The sequence below is a fragment of the Cynocephalus volans genome, chromosome 7 (assembly GCF_027409185.1).
Source record: "Cynocephalus volans isolate mCynVol1 chromosome 7, mCynVol1.pri, whole genome shotgun sequence".
Taxonomy (NCBI): domain Eukaryota; kingdom Metazoa; phylum Chordata; class Mammalia; order Dermoptera; family Cynocephalidae; genus Cynocephalus; species Cynocephalus volans.
This window is the reverse complement of record NC_084466.1, coordinates 81,194,280-81,212,086: the sequence shown is the minus strand read 5'-3', so window position 1 is coordinate 81,212,086 and position 17,807 is coordinate 81,194,280. Positions and strand designations below refer to the sequence as shown.

At 40.6% G+C, this 17,807-nt stretch overlaps 1 protein-coding gene across 3 annotated transcripts; it reads right to left on the bottom strand.

Moving 5' to 3' along the window:
• Positions 1 to 1,126: 1,126 nt before the first annotated feature.
• SLC46A3 (solute carrier family 46 member 3) lies at positions 1,127 to 16,211 on the bottom strand. Of its 3 annotated transcripts, none has more exons than XM_063102888.1 (6): positions 15,999 to 16,211; positions 15,020 to 15,236; positions 9,130 to 9,994; positions 7,598 to 7,681; positions 3,665 to 3,821; positions 1,127 to 1,954 (listed from the first exon to the last, which is right to left on the bottom strand). In XM_063102888.1, exons 2-6 carry the CDS (start codon positions 15,206 to 15,208, stop codon positions 1,870 to 1,872), a joined length of 1,380 nt encoding a protein of 459 aa, XP_062958958.1. In that variant the 5' UTR covers positions 15,209 to 15,236; positions 15,999 to 16,211; the 3' UTR covers positions 1,127 to 1,869. The 3 variants fall into 3 exon arrangements, with proteins under 3 accessions (XP_062958958.1, XP_062958957.1, XP_062958959.1); XM_063102887.1 differs by having other exon boundaries at positions 16,033 to 16,211; XM_063102889.1 differs by lacking the exon at positions 15,999 to 16,211 and adding an exon at positions 15,716 to 15,781.
• Between the last annotated feature and the right edge of the window lie 1,596 nt (positions 16,212 to 17,807).

The following is a 17,807-nucleotide window of genomic DNA, read 5'->3' as shown; positions in this document are numbered from 1 at the left end:
CAATCTGGCATATTCTGAGATGGCATGTCCTTCACTCCTTCAAAGCATTTGTATATTACATATGGTAAAAGAAGATGGGTGCTATTGGCTGGCTGGTTTGCTCAGTTGGTTAGAGCACAGCCTTAATAACACTAAGGTCATGAATTTGGATCACTGTATGGGCCAGCTGCAAAAAAAAAAAAAAAGAAAAGAAAAAAAAAAGAAAAATGAGTTATTGAAGGACTATGAAAATACCATAAATCAACTTAAAAGGGGTATGGGCTAGCATATTTTTCAATTTATTTGCAAGGCTGGTTTAATGACTATGGCATGGTATCAGTGGTTACTCTCATAAGGCATTATATATATAGCTTTAGGATAGATTTTTACAAACAAAAATAAAATTTTGTAATTATTTAGTTTAGTTCAACAAACATTTATTGAGGATATAATAAACAATCATAGATTATCCCTGTCTTCAAGGTGATGATTGTCAAGTAGGGGAAGCAAACAAGTACAAGACAATGGAAAATGCTGGGATGGAAGTGCTATACATGAGGCCGGCCCGTTGCGGGCCGATAGAGTAGAGTGCGGTGCTGATAACACCAAGGCCACGGGTTCGGATCTTATATAGGGATGGCCAGTTAGCTCACTGGCTGAACGTGGTGCTGACAACACCAAGCCAAGGGCTGAGATCCCCTTACCGGTCATCTTTATATAGGATTTTTTTTTAAAAAGTGCTATACATAAAAAGCATGGTGGAGCCCTGCAGGGACTGGGGGCAGGGTGGTCAAGAAGGCTGGCTACCCAGAGGAAGAAGTACTTCAAAGTTTCAATGACATGTGGGAGGAAGGGCAGATGGAAGGATGTGAAAGACTTGGATGCATGAGAGAACATCGAGTTTTCAGGGAGCAGGGTGGATCCCAGGATGAGTGTAAGGCAGCAAGAAATGACATAGAAAGGGGTGGAATCATGACTAGTTTGCTTGTTTGATCATTTTTTTAAAGGGTGGCAGCTGCTGAGGGACTCTAATTTGGAGAGTACAAGAACTGTGTTTTAGAAGTGCCCTACTCAGCGTGGTGGGAGGATGAACAAGAGCTGGATAAGAAAGACGAACGGTAGAATTCCCAGCTAGGGCTATGGAGTGTGGATACCGTTCTACTGACACACGAACAAATACTGGTTCCATAATGTTAGATACTTTACACCACGATTAGCTGTTTATTCAGTTTTTATACTTATTTAGAACAATTTTATTTATAATCTTATTCTTCCCCAATCACCCCTGTGTTACATAAAGTGCTTCCCTTTTAACGATTTTCTATTAAAAGCTTTGAATATCAACAGCACGTTGATAGGCTTTATAAAACAAAGTATTATGCAAGTATGGGTGAAATTATATGATAAATATTTGGAATTTACATCATCATTTTCCTATCTGTGAGTGATTCACCATAATTTTCATTATGCCTTCAAAATCCTGAGAGAGGTCAGAAACCCATTTTGCAGATGAAGGAACTGAGGTAAAGAGTTCTTCTTGGTCTCAGCATGAGAGACTGGACTATGTCAGAGATTATTGCTTTTATCCTTACCAGGTTCCTTAATCCCTCCTTATACCCATAAGTTTCAGTTTTTTTGTAAGTCCAAAAGTGAGAAGTGTTTTGAGATTTGTTGTTCTGTGTATGAGAAATACCGCACTTCTCCTGACATGCACAATGTGCTCACAGTGCATGGTAGCTTAAGAAGCTAAAGCCAGGAGCCTCTTCTCCGATCACTCAGTTTACAAGAAAGGATATGTAACACTGAGTATTAGTGAAGCGCTGCTTGTGGAGTTAGTTTATATTCAGAAGTCACAGTGTATGTGTGCATTAATTTTTAAAAAAATTATAGTCATCTGTCTGAAGTCTCTTCACTGGATTCTTCCTGTATAAGAAGTCCATAGCTTCCCTCATTCCAGCAGGTGCACTTGACAACACTACGAAAGCAAACAAGACATTTCAAAATTGAGATTAAGGTAATATATAAATAAGTTGTCTGCATTTCATCTAGTCTCCCAAGATAGCCTATCTGTGCCACTGTGTACTTTATGTATTCCACATAAAATAGTTATAATCGAAGCTATTACTGAAGTTCCTGTTCAGTAACTGTAACTGAAGCTAGGAAGGAGGGTATTTGGAAATAACTAAAACAGCATGTAATTTTAATTTTAAAATTGAGCAGTATAGGGTTAAAAAAATCTCAGAAGCCTATCTGCATTTACCTTATTAAAGCATTATTAAAAGGATAACTACTTTTTACCCATCTATTTATAACAATAATTATAAATACATGAAGAATAAAATTAAAATTAGACATTATTCTACCTCCTGTCTATGCAATTCATATTAGTTAAATCATTTTTCATGATATGGCTATACCATCATTTATTTAAACATGCTTCAACTGTTGGATATTTTGGTCATAACATTTTTTACTATAATGAACTTCTTTATATATCAGTTTTTGACAACATTACTGATTATTTCCTTAGGACAGGTTTCTAAAATCAATCACCATGAACTGTTTTTAGAGCTTTTCATACATGTTCATATATTGCTTTAAGTTAGAGCTGAGTAACACTACTTCCAACAACGTATCAGATAGATGTTCTCAGCATGGGCTCACCAGCACAGCGTGTGTTTGTAATTTTGCTAATTCAATAGATAGGCTTTTTAAAAAAGATAATATAGTAAAATAACTTTTCATCAAAATTAGAGGAAATGCAAATACTATTTTTTTTTTTTTTTTTTACTGGTGACACCTGCTCCAGATGCAAAAAATACTATTGTACTCTGACACAGCTCTAGATAGCCAAATTCAATTGAGGCAGTATGAACTGAGCTCCTACTGTGAATAAGACCAGGAGTTCACAGTCTTGGCAAAAGACTTAAAGCCTGTGCTTGTTAGGTAACTTTCTTTCCCCTTACTCACTCACCCCAAAGTGCTTAGGAAAACAGAGAAAGCCTGGCTTTCCCTTGATTCCTACCATCATGCTATGCTGATTTCACCAGCCATGTGAAATGGACAAAGCTCGGTGGTCAGCTCAATGCTTTGGCCCCACAGAATGTGTCAGATGTATTTGCTTGAGCATTTTAGGGACTTATCTAGTTGGCTCACGCTTTTTGTTAATTGCAAGGCAAAGGAAGAAATAAATATTTCTTTTATGTTTACACCTCTGGTCTCCATTATATGTACTATTAATAAACAGAATATTGTATATTGTATTTATTTGAATATTTACATTTAAAAAGGAGTCATTAAACAAGCCAACTCTATGGAAGAAGAACTCTTACTATTCTGTGTATTCTATCTGCTTTGTCATTTACCCAAGAATCCATATAAAGTAAATCTTATTACAGCAATCTTTCACCATCAGGGATTATTATACTCTTGAAAATCATAGTAAGAGGCAGGGGATAACTTCCCAGGGTCTCTAATCCAATTTTTCTTTCTCCTAGTTCTGGTCAGCCATGTCACTGTTTCTATCTTAGACTCCAAAATTATTAATAAATGTCTTCATGTCCAAATGTTCTCACGAAAAACACATTCTGAGGCAAAATTTCAACAGATCTATGTAACTGGTAGGGTTAAGGAATTCACTTAATCTAACAGCCCTTTAATACAGTGATTAAAAATAATTACATACCATAGACTGATTGCTGGAATTAGTAATAGGCCAGCAGACAGCAGAAACGTGAAGCCAGGGTACCAAGAAACAGTGGCTGAATAAATCCCATTAAAAGTAGAAACTGCAGTGACTACACCAAGAGTTTCTAAGAATGCAATACAAGCAAACAGGATACCTGTTTTGGGTAGAGATATGAAGGGAGAAAAAGAAAAGGATGAATTACAAATAAAACTAATGTTGAAAATTATTTTTCAATGAAAACAGCAAACTTGGGGGCACTGCTGGATGAATGAAAATTATTCCTTCAAAATCCCTGAGAAGTCAGTGACCCATTTTGCAGATGAAGAAATTGAGGCAAGCATTCTCCTTGGACTTCATGTGAGATCTGTTGAAAAAACTAAAAATAAATAGATAAATAAATAGCTGAGTTCCATAGTCCACAGGGCAAATCTAAAGAGGCAACAGCAGCTGACTCATTTGAAAACTAAGCCTCAGGCAAAGGCACACCTACCCCTGATTCCCAGCTCTCTATGCTAATCTGTGATACAATGTATAGGCAGCAATGCTCCCCTCCAAGGGCCTTTTGAAAGGTAAAGAAAATTTTTTCATCTGCTTCTCAGTTCTAGCAAAGAGTGACAGCTGCAGGCAAGGAGAGACCAGGAGGTTCTTATCATACACTCTGCAATTTAAATTTTATCCCTTCCTCCAAAGTGAAAAAAAATACAGTCACCACTAGATTCCTGCATGTTTGACTCTTTAAGCTAAGTATCCTGTGCTCTAGTGAACATTTATGCCACCATCTTATGTTAAGTGATTTTTTAGAACATATTTTTCTATCTTACTCAATTGCAGCTGCTTCTGCTCTGAGGTGCCTTACAAGGTTAAGAGGAATGGGGATTCTTCCACAGTCACACTTGCTGTACACCAAGACTGGTAAAGAGTAGGCCACTTGGTATTGTCATGAAGCGTGAAGGGACTGCATGGTCGGTCCAAGCATGCAATCAGAGAGAAATGGATATCATTCTACCACTGTTTAGTTCTTTCTGGAATCCAACACCATGTTGACTGAAGAGTTAAACCTCCAAAAGACAGGCCATCCATCTTGATGTATTTTTCTTCCTTTCGACCAAATTTTGCATCACTAGACATAAAATTTTGTGACCATTTTCATCAGCTCAACATGACTTCCTCAGTCTAAGTTCCTTTGTAGTTTCTGGTTTCTGCAAATAGTTTCATCAAGCCCTTGCATTTGCTCCCTACTTTGCCAAGTTTACTTTTCCATGGTAAACTGCAATGCATTTTTCTTGTTTTTTTGTGGCTGGTGGGAATCTGAACCCGTGACCTTGGTGTTATAAGGCCACGCTCTAACCAATTGAGCTAACCAGGCTGTCCTGCAATGCATTTTTCTTATAGACAATGCACATCATGTAAATAGTTGTGTTTGCTTGGACTGATAGGAAGAAAAAGCAAAGCTCGAGGATTACCTTTCATAGCTAGGTTCTGGTTTACAAGTCTGTTATTCTAATTTTTGCCATAATCTTGATCTTTTAGAGACTGTATTGATTTTTATCCATTTAGACCTTTCCATTCTATTATATATATTCTCATTGCTTCAAATTTTCATCGAATGATAGGACATACATTCATAAAACATAAATCTATTTATACAAAATATAGTGTGGTTACGTGTCTTTTGACTAAAATGAAAGCTCTATCAATGCCAAGTCCACACCTGCTTTGCTCACTGCTGTTTCCCTCAGGCCCAGCTGTCCTGGTGAACAGTAGACATTTAATAAATATATGTCAAATAAATGAAAAAAAGCTTAATTCAGGAACCTACTTATCAATCATCAAGTAGCATACAGACTTTCTGCCTTCATGATTTATGATAACACATTAAGTCAGTTTAATTGGAAGGAAGTTTTCCTATTTGTCTAACTACATTATTGTTTTATTTGTGATCCCTTGCTACAGCCAGGACTAGCGCTATGGAGGACAGACTGCATAGTACTAGTTCTATTATATAAGAGCTTTAATCCATTCTTAACGGGAACTAGGTCAGCCATGTGCCATCTGTTCTGATACAAACAGGCAATTATGAAATAACTTCAGCTTGTTGCTGAATTTCTCTGAGCAGTTCAACGTATTTAATAGTTGTCAGATAAACAGGATTAAATAAGTTCAATTGAGTTTCTCATCTTTTTAAAAATAAATTTTTTTTTTTTTATGGTGGCTGATCTGTAAGGGGATCTGAACCCTTGACCTTGGTGTTACAAGGCTGCACTCTTTTTCACTTTCTTCATATGGTGTCCTCTGAGGCACAAAAGTTTTTCAAAGGACAAACTTTGAAGTTTTTAGACGAAATCTAATTTATTTATTTTTTTCTTAAGTTGTGCTTTTGGGGTCAAATCTAAGAAACCACTGCTTTCTTGGATTATGCAGTCGTAGATCTTTACATAGTAGAGTCACAGATATTTATATTCCTAAGTGATTTTCCAGGTAATCATCACTGCATAATCTATAATCAGCTGGGTGAATGTACAGCTACATTTTATGAATGGAAACGAATCAAGAAATATATTTTTTAATTTATTGAATTATGCAGTCTTCCAGTGTTGACTAAGCTGGCAATAAATAGCATACTTAGGAATTACTTGTAAATAATCAAATAAGAACATTGCACCTGGCTAAGCTATGGAACAAATGAAAAGTGCCAAAGTCTAATAATATTCATATGATATGACAAGGTAGGAGGACAACCCCATATCCCTAATATCTAACTAGTATCTAGTTCTACTAGACATTTATCTGCTGTCGTCCTTCTGCACTGGTTATTCTCTGACTGCTCTTCAACTGTTTGACCTTCTGTGCCCTGCTCTGTGCTGGAGAGGCTGGCCCACAGAGTATGGGACTTGTACTTCCTTGCTGGCCCAACTTCTGATTGTACCTGGTCAAAGGGATGAAGGAGGAGGAAAAGCTTAAGTTGTCTCTTCTCTGCTCCTTCCCTATTTGGGGCATCCCTCTGGCTGCCTCCACACTGTCCGTCCTCTATAACGCCCTTCCCCTTCATGGAAATCTTTTGATTTGAACCAGCTGAGTGGAATCCTGTTTCCTGCTAGGACTCTGAGTCAGGCCCAGCAGTAACACTTGTGAGACCCAGAGAAAGAATATGAGTATAATTAGAGGCGTACATATTCTATTCTAAGTATTTAAAAGTTATAAATCTGGCTAACAGACTGTTGACTAAAATATGTTCAGTCTCCCTACTGTGGGAAATATACCTTTGTAACTATCTGAAAGGCCAGACACAAACTTAGAATTTTCAGGCTTTTTAAGAGTTCCATGTAGGACCATGACAGCACTGGGAGAGCTGACCCTTGGGCCCCAGTCCCTGGCCTGTGGCCCACTTCCACTCTGTTCTAACCCTTGCTCCATCCTGCTCATCCTGGTCATTTATAAGTAGGTGTAGACACTCTGCTCTGCAATTTCAAGGTTGGGCTAGGACCTCCTATAAAGACTCACCACTTGGCTTCCCCTTTGGTCTAACGGTGAGCACACTGGGGCACAGTCCACCCTCGGGGGAAGGGGCTGAGGAAGAGGATAATCCAGGCACTCACAGGACAGGAGCCCAGAGCCCAGCATCTGGGCTGAGAATTATGGGGACCCAGGTAGCCAGAGTGCAGTCTACAAGGGGAGGAGTTTTGTGGGCTCCTAGTGGGCATGTCTGTTTGGTCCTGAGCTCTCTTCTCCACTTGGGGTGGGGCTCGGCCAGAGCTAGGCCAGAGTGAGCCCTCAAGTAGAGGCTCCCATGCCCGAGTGTAAGCCTCTTCCTAATGGAGCTTACCACTTAACGCATGGAGATCAATGCAGAAAAAGGGCTGCAAAATAAACTGAAGCATCAAACGCAGATCATAAATGGATCATTATATCCCTTAAACAAATGTAACTCACCTTGTTCAGTAGAGCGAACCACTTTGGACAACATGGACCGTAGAACAGAGAGCGGCAGAATATTGAAAAAGAACGGCACCCTGACTGGGACAGAGAAGATTGCAAATCACTGGCTAGGTCAGAAAATGAACGGTCAGTTTTCAATGTGAAACTCTTTCTGTCTGTCTAAATATTTCATTTACTATGAGCATTCTAACTCTAATGTACCTAATGATTATATTAATTAATTGTGGAATTCTGCCTAATGAATTAAAATAGACTATGGATAGGTCAGGTTAAGGGTACTTTACTCTAGAAGTCTTATTCTAGTACTAAAAACAAGAATTCAGGGAAACAAGAGTTCAGAGTTTTAGGTCCAGATCTACACAATCTGCCAATTGAAACTGATTTTCCTATTTTCCTAATTATGTAGTAATCTCTTATTTAGCAAGTTGTGACTACTTATTATTTTTTGATTTTTATTTTTGCTTTTTCAGACGTGGCATTCTTTTGTTAACATTCTTTTATTATGTTGATTCATTTATTGGTAAACTGGTTCTTTATCCTCTTGCTTGTTTATCTTTGTGGCTGAATAACTTCATGAACACAAATTGCCTCTGGTCTTAAACTATGACCCTTAATAGTAAGGTTTTTAGATATGTCATAAAATAGTAATACATTGCATTTACACATCACTTTAAAGTTTTCAGAGTGTTTTCACAGATATTAGCTTACTTGGCCTCGGCAGCTCTCAGGGAGACAGGAAGAAAAATGGGCATTTAAAAAATAGTAGCATTGTGCTAAGTGCGTTATAATACTCATTATAACCTGTGAATGAGGTACTAATATGCCCATTTTATAAGTGAAAAAATGAAGACTCAGAGAAAAGTAATTTTCCCAAGATCACCTATAGATGGAAATTAAGCCCAATTCTGCTTGCTCACACTGCTTCCCTGCCAGGAAGCAAGGGGTTAACACCTCCATTGTGGAAGGGTCCCACTACAGTTCCACAGCCCTTTCCACTGCAGTATCTCACTCAAACCCAAAAAACAGTTATGAAGTCGGTAGTCAAGGAAGCAGTCCAATTTGCCAAACAGGAATTCACCAAAAGTCAATCATGAAATGACCAATTTGCTGAAAGATCAATTTGTAAAACCTGTCTTAAAGAATTTTCTTCTTGACTATATTTAATGAATATGAATTTTTCTTATAAATCTAAAATATTTTTATGGAATGTAGTCTTTTTGACAGCATTTTAAGAAATGTTCATTTTTATGAACACTATATTGAAGAACTGATTCATAAGAATATTTCTCAAAACAATTTTTTGGCAAATATGCAAATATGGAAAATTATATTTATTCAGTGATTTAAATTTTTTAAAGCAAATTTGGCTTTCAGCTTATTGGCTTCTGGCGAACTAGCTTTTTACCTTTAATTGAACTAGAATGGGTTAGAGAGCTTGATATTAAAGTTTCTCTCCCAGCAGACTAAATTCATTTTATATAAACAGCAAATACACAGTCAGTTCTAAGGCTGCATTTGTAACTCACCTAAAAGCATCATTGGTGTTGTCCTGGCAAAAGCAGTCATAGCCATTCCTGCCATGGTGGTAAAAATTCCAATGAAGACCATATAAATATCTTCCATACAATAAGAAAAAGCCCATATTCCTAGGAAACTACTCAAAAAAGAGATACTACCCAAAGCTGATCCATAACCTATAAAAACTTCATCCCAGCAGAGTGGTGAATTCAATTCATAAAGGATAAAAATTGGGGCAACGCCAATTATTACAAAAAAATAAGTGATCAGTGTAAAAAATAACAAGCAGAGCAAAGACTTATGAGAAGCATTTTTAAAAAGCCTGTAAGTTCGGTAACATAGGTTTTTAAGGCCTTCATTACAAGACATAGTGACCTTCTGAGATGACGACTCTTTCACTGGATCACCGAGAAAAAATAAAATATAGATCAAGTTAACAGTAAGAGCCACAGCAATAATTAAAAACGACCACATAAAACCTAGTTCTCTAATAAAATAGCCAGATGACAGTCCTGTTAGTCCAGTAACAAGTCCAAGTATAAAGTCAACTATAGCTATTCGAATTGTTTTCTGTTTGTGTTCTTTACACTGATCAACTATATAGGCAAAGCAAGCTCCCCAAAATGTGGTAAAATTGCCACAAAATGCACCAATGAAGGTAGATACAATCAAAAACTGTAAGGGAAAGGCAAAATAAGAAAGCAAACAGAGCCAAATGCTGGTTGCAAGAGCACCAATAGAAGACAAAACCATGGGGAATTTACGGCCGTGGTGATCACTATTAGACAAGAGTATGAACGTAGACACTAGACCAGGAATTAACGCGCTTAGTTCCATCTGCAGACTAAAAAGAGACACTTTTTTCTGAACTTCCTGCAAAGAAATACAAAGAAGACAATGTGTTTACAGAGGTTTACACAATGTGCATAAAAATATCATGGTACATACTTTTCCTGATGTCAGTAGGTCATGGGTGGGGAATCTCTGGTGCATGGGGGGATTCTTTTTTTTTATTTTTAGGAAAAGATGACTGGTACGGGGATCTTAACCCTTGACTTGGTGTTGTCAGCACCATGCTCTCTCATGAGAGCTAACCGGCCATCCCTATACAGGGATCTGAATCCGTGGCCTTTGGTGTTATCAGCACCACACTCTCCCAAGTGAGCCACGGGCCAGCCCATGATGTCACCTTTTGATACTTGCTTTGTGAGCTTGATGAAGATTTAAACTGTGTCAGAATCCCCCATGGGCTCGAGAGAGTGTGGTGCTGATAACACCGAGGCTATGGGTTTGGATCCCGTATAAGGATGGCCGGTTTGCTCACTGGGTGAACGTAGTGCTGACAACACCAAGCCAAGGGTTAAAATCCCCTTACTGGTCATCTTTTTTAAAAAAAAGAAAAAAACAGGTGACATCATCATCCATGCTCAGTCATGATATTCAAGTACCACAGTGGGGACTTTAACCCATAAAAAGAAAAATGTGTGTACTGGTGACTGTCCATCTTATACAGAGGACTTGTAGACCCCAAGGTCTCTGCTGCTGGCCGCAGTATGATTTTTCTTTCTTCTACAAACAGTTTGCACTGAGAGACCATACCACTGTTCTAAAGAAAGAGCAATACCCTTTCCTGTGGTATGTCTGCCTATCTGCTTTACAGGGAAAGGAAAAGCATGTGTCAATGCCGTGCTTGATAGGCCTTTATTTAGGAAGAGCTTGGTTGCCCTTTTTACCTGTGTCTCCACAAATAGACTAGTGAGAAACTCATTCCTTTATTTACTAAATAGAAGAAAATTAAAAACAAAATAAAACCCAAAGAGGAGCCTTGTATCAGCTAAAGATGGTAGCATACCATGAACTGAAGAGATAAACTCAACCCCCAAGGACCAAGACAACAATGACAGACAACTACACACACACACAGATTGGAAGATGTGACAATTGTTAATACTAGTTATTTGATAGAAAGAATTCTGGGTGATTTAAAAACATTTTCTACTTGCCACTTCTCTGAATTTTCCAAATTTAATATAAAGAGTATGTGCCAACTGTATAATGGGAAATATTAAGCTCATTAAAAAAAAAAAAGATTTATTCGTGTATCTAGAAAGCACCCTGAACAATTGATAAACTACAAAAATATGAAAAACTGCCTTCTCCACTACCATCTATCCTATAGGCAGGCAGGAACTTTGTCGTCTTCACCACATTATCACCAGCTCTGAGAACAGTGCTAGGCACAGGGTAGGTACTTGGTAGATGTTGATTGAATGAAAGAATAATCAGGTAAAATAGGGCCTCTGTAACTTGCTAGCTGTGCATGATTATTTATCTCTAGAGCTCCTTCATCTGACAAGAAGGGATAACAATGGTGCCTACTTCACAGGCTGATGTGAGGGCTAAATTTAAAATAAATATAAAGTACTTGGCACAAGGCCCTAGCACACAGTCACAGCTCAATCAGTTATAGCTATTTCATTTGTACTAGATTAGACTTCCTGAGCATATCTTTGTATCTCCTACAGATAGAGTAGCCATCAAGAAAATATTTATTGAATAAGTAAACGCATAAAACAGTAAGTAGTTTTTCCATCAACTTCTCAATAAGATATTCTGTTTGGGGTTTTTCCTCCCATTTCGACCCCTCCACCCACATCCTGTCTTCCCCTTTCTATCTATTATCATTCCTAACCCAATCTTGTATACAGACGACCTTCTCATCTGTGATCTATGTTTTGAAATACAAATTGTAACAAAGACAAATTCAAAGCATATTTCCATCATATACCAAAGTTGAGACATAAACAAATTGTGTGTGTGTGTGGGTTTGTGTGTGTTTGTCTGCACCTTTTAAACTCTGGAGAATTACATATTACATACGGGTAGATAGGAGAAATGAGTCAAAAAATGCTATTTCCTACCCAAGACTGAACAGAACGACAATGTACTGAGACAGGGAAAAATTAAGGAAAGCAATATCAATTTTAAAGAAATTTTTAAATGTATATATTAATTCCAACAGAGTAGAAAACAGTACATGTCATTTTCCCTAAGTAAGAATCTTCTGGTAACAAGGAATTGTGTTAGCTACTAAAAGGTTTACAAATAAATTTCTGAGCAAGAACAACTTCATGATCTGCTGGGTTTCCCCTAAATTTCCCCTTTCCAATAGCAGAGTCCCTATCTTAAAAGCTTCTGCAGAGAACAAACTACAGTGGCCAATTTAATATGTCAAAACTAATCATTTGACAAGGGAAGGAAGGAGCAGGTAAGGGGTTTAAAAATTCCTTCCTCCACAAAAGCCAACAAACCTGCCTAGAATTCCTTATCTCTTCTCTCCTTAGCTGAGTTTCCTTCCCACAGCCTTGCCATTTTGTTAAGGGGTCTTTTTGAGATTAAACTCATTGCCCAAGAGAAGTATGTAGTGTACCTTAGAGTCACAGGGCTCAGAAAACCTGAAGATTTGAAAAATAGGTTAAATATTAAGTTATTTATATAAGTATATATATGTGTGCGTGTATATATATATATAATCCCAAAATTAATTGAAAAATAAGACTTTCATTCATATAGACTTTCAAAATGTCAAATATAAGTGTTCAGTTTATTCTTCTACCTATACCCTGAAATTCATAATATTATCTTGCATTTGAATACATATGCACGTGCGTGTATATTCTGTAGGAAGAATAGATATGGTATAAGAGTAAGAAGACCAATACATGACCATAATAGACACTGTCTTCTTCAAAAAATGCCAAGTATATATTAAAAAAAAAATCTCTTTTATTCCCCTGTACAGTATTTCACTCAGCTTTTATTTTAAAAACTAGGCACTGTCTTCTTACAATTGATCTTTTAGGGGAAGTGGCAAGAAAAAAAATTTGAGCTGAAAAATCACATATTTATTTTATTAGCGATTCATTCTGTGCTATGCTATCTTGTATTTTTTAGGGTTACAAGAACAGTCCACAACCCCCTAAACTTCTTTTGGAGAGCAAGTGGCCAGAGCCCACCCAGCAAGTCTGGGTGTTGGAGATGAAAGTGCAGGGAACTGGAAACATTTGGTCTTGGACTTGGAAGGGAAGAAGATGTTCTCTGAGGAGCTGAACAGGAACAGCACCCTGAAAAGGGGCCAGAAGGAAGTGCTGAAGCCAATGGAGGTGCCTCCTGGGAAGCAAAAATGTTCCTTTGCCCAAACGGTGAGTGGGCCACCATGCCTTGTCCCAGCTGTGGTTGTCATGATGGGGGCGGGGGTGATTTCTACTTCCTCACTCTGAGAAAAAGCAACCTGAGGTCTAAAAGCACCAACTTTAAAGGGAAGGGATTTAGAGTAGCATGTTCTCTTGAATACTACCCTAATCACAAAATAATAAATAAGAAAACAGTCAATCAATTTGAAAATTTGGCAAAAATCTAAGTGAGACCAGTGCTCTAGGCAGTGGGGGGCTCTGAGCAGCAGGCCAGGCTGGAGGCGGGGCCAACACTCATCACCTGCACAGTCACAGAGGCCACCATGGTGGCCGGACCAGGACCTGTCTCCCCTCACCCCAAGACAGCAAGAGCAGCAGACTTTTCCAGACATGCAAGTCCTCACCTCCCTGTTCCCTCCCACTGGAACAAGGGGGTCTGCTCCCAGGGGTCCAGTGAAGGACAGCATGGAATCAAACATAGAAAGTGATGAGCCTCCTGCCTGCTCACTCCTAGGAATGACAAATAATAGACCTCCGTGAAGGGAGACAAACCCACTAGGGGAGACCTTGGCCCTCTCTTTTTATGACCTTAGTGTAGGCCAGTATCTTGATGTCTGCATGGTTGCCCAGAAATAATCAGTTCCAAGAAAACCTCTACCATGGAAATGAGGAAATGTGGAACGTCAGGGGCTGCACCAAACAGCTGGCCTCACCCAGCCAAGTTCCACCTCGGGAAGGGAAGCGGGAAGCGAAGGGAGAAGCGGGAGAGTCTTCCCCTGAGGCCCTCTATACCATTTCCTCCACTCAGACTCCCAGTTACAGGGAGACTCTCTGAGCCAGCAGTGGTGACTCAGTTCCCTTTAACTCTTCCATCTCTGATGAGAAAGGCAGCACCGTTCTTTTGCCATCAAAAAATATCCCCCAGGGAAGAGTGCAAAGTTTATAAGCATGGCTTGTTTTTGAGGCATTACAGGGAGAAACATTTCCAAATTTGGGTGCTATCTCCTTTGCCTTTGGACATCAAAAACTGCCTAAGGGACCAGGAAAATGGTGAAGTACCTCCTGTTTTAATCGAATAATCGAATAAAAATTGGGGGGAGGAGGAAAGCTTCCATAGTATCTGGCTAAACGTTTTCAGTGTCCTGAGAGCAAAAGTGAGTACTCCCTACTCCAGATGTCCTCACACAGCTGCTCCTCCACACGTGGAAGTCAAAGCTGATTTGATACCATCACCAAATGACAAATGCTGCCCCACCTAATGACAGACATTGGCCCGCAGTCTTCAGTAATGGGCCTCTTTCTGGAGTCCCTGAAAGCTGGGACCTGCAGATGCAGGAGAAGGGGCTGGCAGAAAGAGAAACAAAAGCAGAAACGCTGTGTTTCCCCCATCCCGTCCACCACGTAGCTCATTCCAGCCGGCCTTGGTCCAATTTTCAGACTTTTTTTTTAAGACAGAGGAAGGAGACAGCCACAGAGGAGATAAGACTGCACTTAAATTTTCTGAGAGAAAGAAGAGCTAGTGTCACAGAAGGAGCAGGGGGTTTTAAGAAGACCAGGCAGATTAAAGGTGCAAGAAAACCTCAAGTGGGATGAGAACTGAGTAAAGGCCATTGGGTTTGGGATTTAGGAGTTTGGCGGTCACCCTTGAGAAACCCCATTACACATTCCCTTTTTATGACATTTTAGGAATATTTTAATTTCTTACCTCCTGGAATGCAAAAATTGGGCTGCTTTTGTTTTTATCACACTCAGAAATATTGCTATCAGATGGAAAACTGTAATTGCTTGATTCTTCCCATATTCTCCGATAAACATATTGTGCTGTCAGTGGAGCGGTCAAAGACATAGCAAATGCATTTAGGACAACGGCTGGTTCTACAAGTAAAATCTTCATATTGCTTGGATAGGTAGCTGAATTCTATCTAAAAAGAAAAAGGAGAGGGCTAATCAGTTGCATTCTTATCCCAGAGGCTAGATTTTCAAAGATGGGGAAGTTAGAGAAGTGTTGTGAAGGAGCCCTAACATAAACAAGCAACTAGAGAACAAAAAGGCAGCAGAAACACTTCCTAGGAGAATAAAGTTTACTTTGGAGAAGGGTCCTCAGGAACCCGAGACTGTCATCCTTCCCATTTTTAAAAGTAGGACCTTTTGGACTCAAGCCGCCTTTAAGACGATTCTCTGAAATAATCTTGATAAGTTGTCACCCCTCTTGGGAAGCCACTGATCACACCACAGTTCCCACATTGTCTATTGCCAGCTGGCTTTCATAGGATAAACAGTGAGGTTCCTCTGGGACGCGACAGTGGCACAAATGTTATTTTGCTGCGTGTTAACAACGGACAGGGAGGGGCCTTTTAAAAAGCGGCTCCCAGTCGGAAGAGGATCTTTTTTTTTGACTCACCCCGCGACTACAGCCTCCCTGCCAGGCTAGGCGCCGTTCGGACCATTGCCGGACTATTGCCGGACCATTGTCTCCTCCGAGGCCCCGCGCTCCCGCGGCGCCACCGGGCTCGGGGCAGCCTGCGGGGCCGGGGAGACCCAGGACGCGAGGGGACACTGACGGCCGCGCGGGCGGGCCCGGGCTACACCGCCGGCGCGGGGCGAGGGGGTGGGAGGAGGAGGTCCCGGTTACATTGGACCAAATAAGCCTGTCGGGGAAACTCAAGCCCTGTTTTAAAGCCAACCAAGGCAAGCGCCCTTCCGCTTCCAGAGTGACACCTGCGACGTTCACTGCGCAGCCCTCGGCTCCTCCGCGGACCTGCAGACTCGGCCTCAACCAGCTCGGGGAGGCGCCTGGACGCGGCAGCTGCGCCTCTGGCGCGGTCGGCAGCCGGTCGTTCGGTCGGTGGGTCCGTCGGTCAGTTCGCTGCCCGACCCGCGTACACGGTGACCTAGCTGCCGCCCGCCGAGTACCTCTGCCCGTTGCGGAGGCGGGGCCGCCGCCGGTGCTGTCACCGTCCCGCCCCGCTCTCCTGCGATTGGGCCCCGCCGTCGGCGCCCCTGCGGCGATTGGTCCACCCCGACGTCACTCCCGTATGCCCGCCCCCGGAGGCTCCGAGGGGAGCCAGCGCCGCCCAGCGGTGACCGCAGGGCCGCAGGGTACTAAGCCGCGCCGCCCGCTCGCTCCACTGCTGCACAGATGCGATGCATTTTCTGGGTCGGAAAATCGTTTTCTTCACAGAAGCACACAAGATCAGTTGCAAAAGTAACATGTTTGAGCGGCAGCTCCCTGCAGTATCCCGGTCGGCCGGGCAAGTGCCAGATGAAGAAAAGTAGAAGAGGGGGGACAAGATAGGGGCGCCCGAGGAGGGTACAGGAAAGACAGCACTCAGAGGAAAGGGTTAACCGTGGTTTGGAATGTGGTGGCTGGCTCTTCCTGGTGGTGTGACCTTTGACAAATCATTAAATTCCTATGAATCTCCATTTCTTTATCTGTCAGGTGGGGATAATAAAAGTTTTACAGGGTAATTAAGCCCTCAGCTGTACGCACGGCTTAGGTCCTGGGGCATAGGACGAGCTCTCCAACAGGCGCACCAGGAGCACCCCTCCCCGCCCCCGTAGCTGAGTGAGTTGGGGTTATTACTGCTTGCTGCAAGGAGGGATGCATACTTGGGGAACCGTGGGAGCATCTCAGTAAGAAGGTGTTAGAATTTATTATGAGCTTGTGTTATGTGATTCCGGGCAGAGTTCAAGAAAGTAAGGCCTTACTCTGGATTGGTTGCTTTCAGGCGTAATTCTATGATTAGGTATCCTTATAAATTTTGTTTAGGAGTCAAGACTAGATGAAGGCTAAAGTCATAATTGATAAAGAAGAAGCAGTCACACATCCGAGGGTACTTCAAAAAATTCATGGAAAGAATCAGATTTTTCTGTCCATTGTATTTTTCCACGAACTTTTTGAAGTACCCTCATATTAGTCATTTCTGTGGTTTAGAAAATATTCAAGTTTTGTTTGTGTTCAGACAAGATTATGGAGTCTTGTTTTTGTCTTGATCATGGTCACAGAATGGCCTTGTCTGATGTTGGTGTTCTGTGAAATTGCTTTTATTCAACAGAGCACCATGGTCCAGAAAAGCTGGTAGCAACACCAAGGCCCAGCTGATAGTTTCAGGCCAGCACCTGGACATCAGAGCTGCTTTCTCTTCCTCAGTACTCAGTAAATGATAATTATGTCACTGAATATAGAGTTAAAATCCTTAGATTTGAATCCTAATTGCTACTTAGTAGCTCTTAACCTTGGCCTTGCCACTTAACTTCTCAGCATCTTCTTTTTTTTTTTTTTTTTTTTTTTGCAGCTGGCCTGTATAGGGATCTGAACCCATGACCTTGGTGTTAAAAGGCTGAGCAGCTTCTTCAAATGAGCATTTATGAAGCACTTCTGAGTTTCAAATGCTTCAGTGTGGATGTGGGAAAGAAAATATACAAAAATGAACAAGATAAAATCAAGGTGTTGCAGAGTTGAAAAAGTAAATAAAAGATACAGTTTCCTAGGA